The following is a 14,144-nucleotide window of genomic DNA, read 5'->3' as shown; positions in this document are numbered from 1 at the left end:
TCTTCTATTGCCCGTCTGTTCATGTGCCTATCCAGATAAGTCTTAAAGGTCGCTATCGTATCTGCCTCAACCACCTCACATGGCAGTACATTCCAGGCCACCATCACCCTCTGTGGTAAATACTTCCCCCACACATCTCCACTGAACCTATTCCCCCTCACCTTGAACCTTGAGGGGCTGGTTTAGCACACTGGGCTAAATCGCTGGCTTTTAAAGCAGACCAAGGCAGGCCAGCAGCACGGTTCAATTCCCGTACCAGCCTCCCCGAACAGGCGCCGGAATGTGGTGACTAGGGGCTTTCCACAGTAACTTCATTGAAGCCTACTCGTGACAATAAGCGATTTTCATTTCATTCATTTTCATTTTTCACCTGTGCCTCTTGTTATTGTCATTTCCGCCCTGGGAAAAAGCCTCCAACTGTTCACCCTACCTATACCCCTCATAATTTGATAAACCTCTATCAGGTCACCCCTCAGCCTCCGTCTCTCTCGGGGAGAACAATCCCAATTTATTCAATCTCTCCTCATAGTTAATACCCTCCAGACCAAGCAACATCCTGGTAAACCTTTTCTGTAGTCTCTCCAAAGCCTTCACATCCTTCTGGTAGTGCGGTGACCAGAATTGGACACAGTATTCCAAATGTGGCCAAAACAACATTCTATATAATTGTAACATAATTGGTGAGCTTTTATACTCGTTACCCCGTCCTATGAAGGCAAGCATGCCATATGCATTTCCCACTATTTCCACCTGTGCTGCCACTTTTAAGGAACTGTAGACCTGCACGCCCAGATCTCTCTGTGTGTCTGTGCTCCTGATGGTTCTGCCATTTATTTTATAGCTCCCACCTAAATTGGATCGACCAAAATGCATCACCTCACATTTGTCCGGGTTAAATTCCATCTGCTATTTCTCTGCCTAATTCTGCAGCCTATCTATATCCTGCTGTATTTTCTGACAATCTTCATCACTATCCGCAACTCCTGCAAACTCAATATCATCCACAAACATGCTAATCAGACCCGCTACATTTTCTTCCAAGTCATTTATATATATTACAACAGCAGAGGTCCCAGAACTGATCCCTGCGGAACACCACTAGTTACCGACCTCCATTCGGAAAAACACCCTTCCACTGATATCTTCTATGGCCAAGCCAGTTCTGAATCCATCCAGCTAGTTCACCCCTGACCCCGTGTGATTTAATCTTTTGCACCAGCCTGCCATGAGGGGCCTTATCAAATGCTTTACTAAAGTCCATGTAGACAACATCCACAGCCCTTCCATCATCAATTAGTAAGATATGACCTCCCTCGCACAAAACCATGTTGCCTGTCGCTAATAAGACCATTCACTTCCAAATGTGCATGGATCCTGGACTGGATTCTCCGGTTGCCGATGCCGAAATGCCGTTCAGCGAACGGTCGGAGAATCACAGTTCCCGACCAAATTGGGGGCGGTGCCGCTTTCGCGATGCTCCACCCCCTCCAAAGTGGCGTACTCGCAGAGTATGCCGCACTATGTATCAACGGCCTCAGGACGCTGCCTGAAGCCCGCCCCCGATGCTCCGCCCCCGACCAGCCGAGTTCCCGGCGGCGCCGGTCGCGTGTGGTCTCATCTGTTGGGAACTCGGCGTGGCAGCTGCGGACTCAGTCCAGCACCGCCACAGTCTGGAGAGGGCCAATCCACGGGCAGGGGGGACTTTATTAGGGGTTGGGGGAACTGTGTGGGGGGGGGTGGTCTGGGGCTTGCAAGCCAGCCAAAGGGTGGGCACTATTTTGCAGGCCAGGTTCATGAGCAGCCTCCGCCATGTAATAATAATAATAATAATTACTTTTTGTCACAAGGAGGCTTCAAATGAAGTTACTGTGAAAAGCCCCTCGTCGCCACATTCCGGTGCCTGTTCGCGGAGGCTGGTACGGGAATTGAACCGTGCTGCTGCCTTGTTCTGCATTACAAGCCAGCTGTTTAGCCCACTGTGCTAAACCAGCCTCTATCGGTACAGCCATTTTTCAGGCATTAAAAGCCACCATTCCCATGCTGCCGTGGGGACATAGCCCTAGAATCGGAGAATCCAGCCCCCTATCTCTGAGAATCTTTTCCAACAATTTCACCTTCACTGACATCAAGCTCACTGGCCTATAATTACCCGGGTTATCCTTGCTACCCTTCTTAAATAACAGGATAACGTTGGTTATCCTCCAATCCTCTGGGATCTCACCTGTGGCCAATGAGGAAACAAAGATTTCTGTCAGAGGCCCAGCGATTTCATCTCTTGTCTCCCTCATTAATCTGGGATAGATGCCATCTGGTCCTGGGGATTTGTCTAAATTAATGCTTTTTAAATACACCAAACACTTCCTCCCTCATAATAATGAACTGTTCTGAAGTATTTACATATTCCTCTGAGACACCACCAGTCATCGTGTCCCTTTCCTTTGTGAACACCAATGCAAAATATTCATTAAGGACTGTCATAATATGCATCCACGTATATGATGGAGTGCAGAAAGGCAGTGATTAACACACAGGATGACCAGTGATTACACAGAACACAGCAGCTAATCACCAGACAGGCCACGGCCACTATAAAGCCAGAGGGCACCAGTTTTCCCGCTCTCCCGGGATCCAGCCTCTGAGACAGACAGAGCTCATGAGCAGCAGCCAGTACAAACACCATGTGGTAGTCAGTTAGTCTGGTCAGGCTAGCCTCAGGTCTCCAGTCAAGTCAGCATAGTGTCAACCCACAGTTAAGCATGTATTACAGTTAGTTGTTCAATAAAATCGTGTTGCATTTCTTCAAGTGTTGGAAGCCTGTCTCTCTCTACACTGCATCAAATGCAGTCCACATAGACCCAGCTTACCCAATTGATGCACGATCAAGTGCACAAAAAACACAGATTGGTACAACTGTGGCTTTATTACAGTCAGATGCGTGGCCTCCTACTGCAGCTGGCAAAATGGCTGAGCAGAGGAGAACATGCAAATTTATACTCCTTATGGGCGGAGCTAGCCGGCAGGGGCTACCGGCGAACCTGTAGTGCAGGCCCTACCTTACATCCCCTAATACAGGTGTACAGTGGTTCACCACATTCACCCCCTGTTAAAAATGAGTCCGGCGGGGGTGGCATGGAACTATATACAGTTTTCCAAATAATTTACAGCGGGGAGGGAAAAAAAATGTCCATTTTGATGGTCCGGTGCCCGTCGGAGGTTCAGTAGATCCGGTGCTTTGACGGTTCGCTGGGAGCGACGTAACGGTGGCGGCAATGTCGGTGCTGGCGGTGCTGGTGTTGCCGACGTCGGGTGCTGGCGGTGTTGGTGCTGGCCAGTAGTCGGATTACCCCGGGAGCGTGCTGAAATCTTCCTCGTCCTCTTGCGTGGGAAGGGGAAGGGGATATGGACCTAGTGAGGTTAATGTTGGGAGCGCCAGGGGAGGGGAGGGTGGCGCATGGGTGGGGGAGTGTGTTGGAGTGGAACCTGAGGGAGCCAGGTCCCTGAGGGAGACATTATCTTGGCGGCCATCGGGGAACTCCACGTAGGCATACTGGGGGTTGGCGTGGAGCAAGTGTACCCTGTCCACCAAGGGGCCCGCCTTGTGGAGTCGGACGTGCCTACGTAGAAGGACGGGTCCTGGAGCTGTGAGCCAAGTCGGGAGCGACACCCCGGATGTGGACTTTCTGGGGAAGGCAAAAACACGTTCATGGGGTGTGTTGTTAGTAGCGGTGCACAGCAGTGACTGAATGGAATGGAGCGCGTCAGGGAGGACCTGCTGCCAGCGAGAGGCTGGGAGGTTCCTGGACCGTAGGGCCAGCTGGACGGCCCTCCATACCGTCCCGTTCTCCCTCTCTACCTGCCCGTTTCCCCGGGGGTTATAGCTGGTCGTCCTGCTGGAAGCGATACCCCTGCTGAGCAGGAACTGACGCAGCTTATCGCTCATGAATGAGGATCCCCTGTCGCTGTGGATGTAGGCGGGGAATCCGAACAGAGCGAAGATTGTATTAAGGGCCTTGATGGTGGTGGCAGACGTCATATCGGGGCATGGGATTGGGAAGGGCAATCTGGAGAACTCATCGACCACACTGAGAAAATACGTGTTACGGTCGGTGGAGGGGAGGGGCCCTTTGAAATCCACGCTGAGGCGTTCAAAGGGGCGGGACGCTTTCACCAGGCGCTTGCGGTCTGGCTGGTAGAAGTGCGGTTTGCACTCCGCACAGACCTGGCAGTCTCTGGTGACTGTCCGTACTTACTCGACGGAGTAGGGCAGATTGGAAGCTTTGACGAGGTGGTACAGTCGTGTGACTCCCGGGTGACAAAGGCTGTCGTGCAGGGCCCGGAGTCGATCTACTTGTGCGCTGGCACATGTACCTCGGGAAAGGGCGTCTGGGGGGCTCGTTGAGTTTGCCGGGGCGATACAAAATCTCGTAATTATAGGTGGAGAGCTCGATTCTCCACCGCAAGATTTTATCATTTTTGATCTTGCCCCGCTGCATGTTGTTGAGCATGAAGGCTACCGACCGTTGGCCAGTGAGGAGAGTGAATCTCCTCACTGATTGGAGGTAATGCCTCCAGTGCTGCACAGCTTCAACGATAGCTTGGGCCTCTTTTTTGACGGATGACTGCCGGATTTCAGAGGCATGAAGGGTGCGGGAAACGAATGCCACGGATCTGCCTGCCTGGTTTAGAGTGGCGGCGGGGGCGACGTCTGAAGCGTTGCTTTCTACTTGAAAGGGGAGTGCCTCGTCTACTACATGCATCCCGGCCTTGGCTATGTCTGCTCTGACCTGGGCGAAGGCGTGTTGTGCCTCGGCCGCAAGGGGCAATTGAGTGGACTGTCTGAGTAGGCGGGCCTTGTCTGCATAGCTTGGGACCCACTGGCCGTAGTAGAAGAACCCCAAGCAGCGTTTGAGGGCCTTGGGGCAGTGGGGAGGGGAAGCTCCATGACGGGGCGCATATGGTCAGGTTTGGGCCCCAGAGGTCCGTTTTGGAATACATAGCCGAGGATGGCTAGGTGGGTCGTGCAGAACACACACTTCTCTTTGTTGTACGTAAGGTTGAGGAGAGTGGCGGTGCGGAGGAATTTAGCGAGGTTGGCGTCGTGGTCCTGCTGGTCATGGCCACAGATGGTGACATTGCCGAGGTACGGAAATGTGGCCCGCAAACCGTACCGGTCAACCATTCGGTCCATCTCCCTTTGGAAGACCGAGACCCCGTTAGTGACGCCGAAGGGAACCCAAAGGAATTGATAGAGCCGACCATCCGCTTCGAAGGCAGTGTATGGACGGTCCGATTTCTGAATGGGGAGCTGGTGGTAGGCGGATTTCAGGTGAATTGTTGAGAAGACCCGGTACTGCGCAATCTGATTGACCATCTCAGATATGCGTGGGAGGGGGTACGCGTTGAGCTGCGTGTACCGATTGATGGTCTGGCTGTAGTCCACGACCATTCTGTGTTTCTCCCCCATTTTTACTACTGCCACTTGAGCTCTCCAGGGGCTATTGCTGGCCTCGATGCTACCTTCCCGAAGCAGCTGCTGGACTTCGGAGCTGATGAAGGTCTTGTCTTGGGTGCTGTACCGTCTGCTCCTGGTGGCGACGAGCTTGCAATCCACAGTTAGATTGGCAAAGAGGGAGGGGGGTCAACCTTGAGGGTCGCGAGGCCGCAAACGGTGAGTGGAGGTAGGGGCCTGCCGAATTTGAGGGTGAGGCTCTGGAGATTGCACTGAAAATCCAGGTCCAGCAATAGTGCAGCGCAGAGGTTGGGAAGGACGTAGAGGCGGAAACCACTGAATTCTACGCCCTGGACAGTGAGAGTGACCGTGCAGAACCCTCGGATCGAGACAGAGTGGGATCCAGAGGCCAGGGAGATCCGTTGGTTGGTGGGGTGGACCGCAAGGGATCAGCGCCTTACCGTATCTGGGTGTATGAAGCTTTCGGTGCTCCCAGAGTCCAGCAGGCAAGAGGTCACGTGGCCATTGATTTTCACCGTTGCCGAAGCGGTGGCCAGGTTATGAGGATGAGACTGGTCCAGTGTCATTGAGGCGAGCTGCGGGTGGTCGTCCGAGGTTTCAGATGTAGAGTGTCGGCAACCCAGATCTGGCGTTCCAGCCCCGTGGGGGAGACAAAATGGCGGTGTCCGGAGATCCTGTAGGGAACAAAATGGCGGCGCCCATGGAGCGCACATTGCGGGGGCGGGGCAAGATGGTGGCACCCATGGGCCGCACTTGGACTGAGTGGCGATGGCGGCGCCCGCTGGCCGCACCTGGCCCTGGGAGGAGAAGATGGCGGCGCCCACTGGCCGCACATGGCCCTGGGAGGAGAAGATGGCGGTGCCCACTGGCCGCACGTGGACCTGGGGGGAGAAGATGGCGGCGCCCACTGGTCGCATGTGTTCCCGGGAGGAGAGGATGGCGGCGCCCATTGTGCGTTCAGCAGTGGGAGGGGGCGATTGCGGGCGCGATAGCGGCGACTGCATGGGCCTGGCACACAGCTGCAAAGTGGCCCTTTTTACCGTAGGACTTGCAAGTGGCAGCACGGGCGCGGTGTGCTTCTGATGACCGCAGAAGTAACAGCGGGAACGCCGGGGTGCGCGGATTGGCGGGTGGCGCAGGCGTGTTGAGTAGGCAGGGCCCCAGCCAGGGGGGTCATTTACAGGGTCCAGGAGGGATAGGACGGATGGGCCACCAGGTGAGCGGGGTAGGCCTGGAGTTTACGAGATGCGACTGTCATGGAGAGCGCTAAAGTTTTTGTCTCCGTTAGGCCGTGTGTGCTCCTTCCAGCAGTCATTGTCGGATGGGGTCCGATGCAATCCCCGTTACAAACGTGTCGCGCATGAGGAGATTGGAGTGTTCTGTGGCCGTAACGGCCTGACAGTCACAGTCCCGTACGAGTGGGATTAGAGCCCGCCAGAAGTCTTCGATAGACTCACCAGGGAGTTGAGCGTGAGTGGCAAGTACATGCCTGGCGAAGAGCGTGTTTGCTTTTTGGGCATAGTTCTCTTTTAGGAATGCCATCGCTTCCGCGTAACCCGGGGCATCCTGGATCAATGTGAACACTTTGGAGCTCAACCTGGCGTATGAGACCTGAATCTTCTGAGCCTCCGTCGGCGTGGGGGTCGCAGCGTTGATGCAAGCCTCAAAATAAGCTAGCCAATGATTAAAGTCCTTTCTGGCGTCGGGCAAGTGCGGATCCATCTGGAGGCGATCTGGTTTGGTTCTGATATCCATCTCTTAGTAAATCTGACTGTAATAAATTGATGCACGATCAATTGCACAAAAGACTCAGATTGGTACAACTGTGGCTTTATTACAGTAAGATGCGTGGCCTCCTACTGCAGCTGGCAAAATGGCTGATCAGAGGAGGACACGCATATTTATACGGCTCCTTATGGGCGGAGGTAGCCGGCAGGGGCTACCGGCGAACCTGTAGTGCAGGTCCTACCTTACATCCCCTAATACAGGTGCACACAGTGGTTCACCACACCAACACATCAAGGACCTTCTTCCTTTGGTTCTATGCATAATTTCCCTCCTTTGTCCTTGAGTGGACCAACTCTTTCTCTAGCTACCCTCTTATTCCTAATATACGTACAACATGCCTTGGGATTCTCCTTAATTTTGTCTGCCAAGGACATTTCGTGACCCCTTTTTGCCCTCCTTACTGCTTGCTTAAACTCCAGCACAGTGGGTCCTGCCATAGTGTGACCTGCTTCACCGCAGTGAGAAAATTCCAGCTATTGTCTTTTATTCAATCTTTTCTCAGTGGGTAACACTCTCATCTCAGTGTCAGAAGATCCTGTGTTCAAGATGTTTGTAACAGCTTTAAAAAATCAGCAACAAGTTTGTCAAACATGATTTTGTATTGATAAATCCATGTTGACATGTCCAATCAGATCTGGCAATTTAAAGGCCTTTTCTTTTAATCTTATACAATTCTTAACTTCCTTTGTTAGCCATGATTAGCTGACTTTTCTTTTGGAGTTGAGGTTAGGTTAGTGGAGAACTGGCCCAGACATGATGAGCCTTCTGTGCCCTAATCATTCTGTGATTCCTTTCAAACATTCTGAAAAACAATGACACATTCCACAGGCATTTTCGTGAATGCTATTTCCTTAGTTTAGTACTTCCAGATCAAATGTAATCACCAGTGCTCTTCAAGGAATGAAAATAGGGGGGAAGAATTAGAGCACTTTTAAAAAAATATATTCATGGCTTGTGGGCATTGCTGGTTGGGCCAGCATTGATTGCCCATCCCTAATTACAAAGAATAAAGTACAGTACAGCATAGGAACAGGCTCTTCAGCCACCAAACCTGTACCGCTCATGATACCACCCTTGGCCAAAATCCTCAGCACTTCCTTGTGCCGTATCCCACTATACCCATCCTTTCCGTGTGTTTGAAAGCCGTTAATGTATCTGCTTCCACAACTTCTCCCCGCAGCACGTTCCTGGCACTCACCACCCTCTGATTAAAAAACCTGCCTCGCACATCTCCTCTAAACTTTGCCCCACAGGCCTTAAACCTATGGCCCCTGGTGACTGACCCCTCCACCCTGGGAAAGAGTGCCTGCCCATCCACTCTATCCATGCCCCTCATAAATCTTGTAGACCTCTATCAGGTCACCCGTCAACCTCCGTCTTTCCAATGAAAACAGTCCGAGTCTATTCAGCCTCTCCGCATAGCTAACACCCTCGCAGACCAGGCAACACCCTGGTAAACCTCCTCTGCACCTTCTCCAAAGCCTCCACATCCTTCTGGTAGTGTGGCGACCAGAATTGTGCGCAATATTCCAGTGCGGCCTTGCCAAGGTTCTGTACAACTGTAGCATGACTTGCCAGTTTTTATACTCGATGCCCCATCCACTGAAGGCAAGCATTCCGTATGCTTTCTTGACCACCTTGTCCACTTGTGTTGCCACCTTCAAAGATGTGTGAACATGTATGCCCAGATCTCTCTGACTTTTTGTTTCCTCAGAGTTTTGCCATTTACGGTGTATTTCCCCTCTATGTTAGACCTACCAAAATGCACTACCTCACATTTGTCTGATTAAACTCCATTTGCCAATTCTCTGCCCAAGTATCCAACCTATCTATGTCCTGCTGTATTGTCTGACAATCCTCAACACTGTCAGCCACTCCACCAACCTTGGTGTCAACCGCCAACTTATTAATCAGACCGGCTACATTTTCCTCCAAATGTATACTGCAAACAACAGAGCCAGTAAATCTAGTAAACGGGCAGTTACCTCCATTAGAAATATAAATTATTCATGTGGGCCTCCCAAGGAATTATTTTGAAGATTATTACGATCCCAGACCAGACGCCAACAGCAGAGAGGATACTGGACCGAAACTCCAATATTTTAGTTTATTTTAAGACTTGCCGGAAAGAATGATTCGCTCCAGGAGTGATTACATGAAAAAAATAGTGCTTTGTTATTTCTAAAACAAAACTTTATTATGAATACAATAACAACATTTTAACTTCACATCCAAAAAAGAACAGTTTACAATTACCCTTGACCACAATGACTCAATTTCCCATTAAACAATAAAAAAAGAATCATACAGTTTTCAATCTAAGTTGAAACTCAGCCGAGCATAGATTAATACTTGCTTTACACAACAGATTCTGGCTCTGGTTGGAACCCCTTCAGACTCTGGCATAACATAATCATTTATTTTGAAAAACATGACCATTGCAGTCAAACACACTCTGACCCCAAGCTTATTTTTGCCAGACTGCAAAACTGAGGAGAATCAAAGTGAATTCCTGGGAGATGTGGCATGTCTTTATTTGGTCTGAGGAGAAGTTAAATAACCTCACCACATTGTATGCTTTTTCCTTTGCTTTTATGCTGTCCTTGACTTCCCTCATCAGCCATGGATGCCTTGTCTTCCCCTTAGTATGTTTCCTCTTCCTTGGGATGAATTTCTGTTGTGCCTCTCTAATAACCCCCAAAAACGTCTGCCATTGCTGTTCCACTGTCTTCCCTGCTAGGTTCCCCTTCCAATCAACTCTGGCCAGCTCCCTCTCAAACTGCAGGGTAAATTCTATCATATTGTGGACACTGCTCCCTAAGGGTTCCTTCACTTTAAGTCCCAAAGCAAGTCTGCCTCATTACACATCACCAAATCCAGAATTGCCTGTTCTCCAGTAGGTTCTGTCACAAGCTACTCCAAAAAAACATCTCTTCGACATTTCACAAATTCCTTTTCTTGGGATCCACTATCAACATTATTTTCCCAGTCCACCTGCATATTGAAGTCCTCCATGATTATTGCAATATTACCTTTCTTCTATGCCTTTTCTAACTCCTGATTTATTTTCTGCCCCACATAAGACCACAAGACCATAAGACATAGGAGCAGAATTAGGTCATTCGACCCTTTCGATCATGGCTTATATTCTTCTCAGCCCCATTCTCCTGTCTTCGCCCTGATCTCCTTATTAATCAAGATCCTATCTGTCTCTGTCTTGAAGACACTCAGAGATTTGGCCTCCACAGCCTTCTGCGGCAAAGAGTTCCCCAGATTCACCACCCTCTGGTTGAAGAAATGCCTCCTCATCTCTGTTTTAAAGGATCGCCCCTTTAGTCTGAGATCATGTCCTCCGGTTCTATTTTTTCCTACAAGTGGAAACATCCTCTCCACGACCATTCTATCCAGGCCTCTCAGTATCAAGATCCTTATTAATCAAGATCCTATCTGTCTCTGTCTTGAAGACACTCAGTGATTTACGGTATTTTACGGTGATTTGGGAGTCCTTGGTCCTTGAAGAGCACCGGTGATTACATTTGATCTGGAAGTACTAAACTGAGGAAATAGCATTTCCATACTTGGGAGTTCTTGTTCACGATTCTCTTAAGGTTAACGCGCAGGTTCAGTCGGCAGTTAAGAAGGCAAATGCAATGTTAGCATTCATGTCGAGAGGGCTAGAATACATGACCAGGGATGTACTTCTGAGGCTGTATAAGGCTCTGATCAGACCCCATTTGGAGCATTGTGAGCAGTTTTGGGCTCCGTATCTAAGGAAGGATGTGAGGATTGAATGGCGAAGCAGACTCGATGGGCCATGTGGCCTAATTCTGCTCCTATGTCTTATGTTTTTATGGCCCTTTATTCACTGCGGTGAGATTAATAGGCACAGTTACCAGGTTATATGAGTACTGATCTTTTGCGCTATTCTCTTGAAAGGTGATGACGAAATCAAGATAAAAGATGGACTTCACAAAGCCAAAGTCGTTTCGTCCATTTCTCTCTCTGTAGGTGAAAGTGTTATATCACAGGATGTGGAGAGCAGCCCTGGGACCAGGTAAGGTTTAATGCAGACAAGGCAGGATCTCTGTGTGATTGGCATTTCGTGCAACTTGGAGTTTCATGTAAATCCCTCTTGCAGCATCAGTTATTGCCAGCCTCAGTCTACTTTCACTGATCATGTTGCGTGATCTTGGCTAAAATTCACATACGATATGAAATGAAATGAAATGAAAATCGCTTATTGTCACGAGTAGGCTTCAATGAAGTTACTGTGAAAAGCCCCTAGTCGCCACATTCCGGCGCCTGTCCGGGGAGGCTGGTACGGGAATCGAACCGTGCTGCTGGCCTGCTTGGTCTACTTTAAAAGCCAGCGATTTAGCTCAGTGAGCTAAACCAGCCCCCGATAAAACATATATCTGTCGACATGCACAGTTTACATCAAATTTACCAATTTCCGTTCTGATTTTAATTGATTTTGGGGATATCGGCACCATTGGTAATGCTAGCGTTGCTTGTCCATTCCGATTTTAAAGAACAGAGCCGGTTCACTCGAGAGTTAAGACTCAGCCAATTTGTGTGGGTGTGGCATAAGAACATAAGAACATAAGAACTAGGAGCAGGAGTAGGCCATCTGGCCCCTCGAGCCTGCTCCGCCATTCAATTAGATCATGGCTGATCTTTTGTGGACTCAGCTCCACTTTCCGGCCCGAACACCATAACCCTTAATCCCTTTATTCTTCAAAAAACTATCTATCTTTACCTTAAAAACATGTAATGAAGGAGCCTCAACTGCTTCACTGGGCAAGGAATTCCATAGATTCACAACCCTTTGGGTGAAGAAGTTCCTCCTAAACTCAGTCCTAAATCTACTTCCCCTTATTTTGAGGCTATGCCCCCTAGTTCTGCTGTCACCCGCCAGTGGAAACAACCTGCCCGCATCTATCCTATCTATTCCCTTCATAATTTTAAATGTTTCTATAAGATCCCCCCTCATCCTTCTAAATTCCAACGAATACAGTCCCAGTCTACTCAACCTCTCCTCATAATCCAACCCCTTCAGCTCTGGGATTAACCTAGTGAATCTCCTCTGCACACCCTCCAGCGCCAGTACGTCCTTTCTCAAGTAAGGAGACCAAAACTGAACACAATACTCCAGGTGTGGCCGCACTAACACCTTATACAATTGCAACATAACCTCCCTAGTCTTAAACTCCATCCCTCTAGCAATGAAGGACAAAATTCCATTTGCCTTCTTAATCACCTGTTCAGCTTTTCTAAACAAAAAAGTGAACATTTGTTTAGCTGTTATTTTATTTTAAACCAACCTTCTGTGACTCATGCACTAGCACACCCAAGTCTCTCTGCACAGCGGCATGCTTTAATATTTTATCGTTTAAATAATAATCCCGTTTGCTGTTATTCCTACCAAAATGGATAACCTCACATTTGTCAACATTGTATTCCATCTGCCAGACCCTAGCCCATTCACTTAACCTATCCAAATCCCTCTGCAGACTTCCAGTATCCTCTGCACTTTTCGCTTTACCACTCATCTTAGTGTCATCTGCAAACTTGGACACATTGCCCTTGGTCCCCAACTCCAAATCATCTATGTAAATTGTGAACAATTGTGGGCCCAACACGGATCCCTGAGGGACACCACTAGCTACTGATTGCCAACCAGAGAAACACCCATTTATCCCAACTCTTTGCTTTCTATTAATTAACCAATCCTCTATCCATGCTACTACTTTACCCTTAATGCCATGCATCTTTATCTTATGCAGCAACCTTTTGTGTGGCACCTTGTCAAAGGCTTTCTGGAAATCCAGATATACCACATCCATCGGCTCCCCGTTATCTACTGCACTGGTAATGTCCTCAAAAAATTCCACTAAATTAGTTAGGCATGACCTGCCTTTAACGAACCCATACTGCGTCTGCCCAATGGGACAATTTCTATCCAGATGCCTCGCAATTTCTTCCTTGATGATAGATTCCAGCATCTTCCCTATTACCGAAGTTAAACTCACTGGCCTATAATTTCCTGCTTTCTGCCTACCTCCTTTTTTAAACAGTGGCGTCACGTTTGCTAATTTCCAATCCACCGGGACCACCCCAGAGTCTAGTGAATTTCGGTAAATTATCACTAGTGCATCTGCAATTTCCCTAGCCATCTCTTTTAGCACTCTGGGATGCATTCCATCAGGGCCAGGAGACTTGTCTACCTTTAGCCCCATTAGCTTGCCCATCACTCCCTCCTTAGTGATAACAATCCTCTCAAGGTCCTCACCTGTCATAGCCTCATTTCTATCAGTCGCTGGCATGTTATTTGTGTCTTCCACTGCGAAGACCGACCCAAAAAACCTGTTCAGTTCCTCAGCCATTTCCTCATTTCCCATTATTAAAACTCCCTTCTCATCCTCTAAAGGACCAATATTTACCTTAGCCACTTTTTTTTGTCTTATATATTTGTAAAAACTTTTACTGTCTGTTTTTATATTCTGAGCAAGTTTACTCTCATACTCTATCTTACTCTTACTTGGCATCACAGCCAAGCTCAGAGAAGGTGAGGGCAGTGCTCTCCTTCCCCTCAAGGATATTAGTGAAGCAGCTGGGTTTTTAGTGACAATCTGATAACGTCCTGGACATTGTGTTGTGTGACCCACAATAGTATTGACAAAATAAATCTCTTCCATATATCTTGTTCCTTTCTGGGAGGTTCTGATTAATGGGAACAGGATCCAATATTATCCAAAACCTATGTGGACACTTTAATTTAATTTCATTTTCATAATTCAAGCTGCTGTCAAATCTAATTTGCTGGCAAACCCAGGTTGGACACTGGCCAATGCCACTGGGCCAATAGCAGAGATGGACATGTGAT

At 48.8% G+C, this 14,144-nt stretch overlaps 1 protein-coding gene across 1 annotated transcript in view; it reads left to right on the top strand.

The window, feature by feature from the left end:
• LOC119966916 (dynein heavy chain 14, axonemal-like) overlaps positions 1 to 14,144 on the top strand; it is a 1,122,002-nt gene that overhangs the window by 638,379 nt on the left and 469,479 nt on the right. The window contains exon 41 of the mRNA XM_038798874.1: positions 11,195 to 11,312. Coding sequence (XP_038654802.1) covers positions 11,195 to 11,312 — 118 coding nt within the window. The remainder of the gene's footprint in view (positions 1 to 11,194; positions 11,313 to 14,144) is intronic.

The sequence above is a fragment of the Scyliorhinus canicula genome, chromosome 6 (assembly GCF_902713615.1).
Source record: "Scyliorhinus canicula chromosome 6, sScyCan1.1, whole genome shotgun sequence".
NCBI lineage: Eukaryota > Metazoa > Chordata > Chondrichthyes > Carcharhiniformes > Scyliorhinidae > Scyliorhinus > Scyliorhinus canicula.
This window is presented reverse-complemented; position numbering and strand designations above follow the sequence as displayed.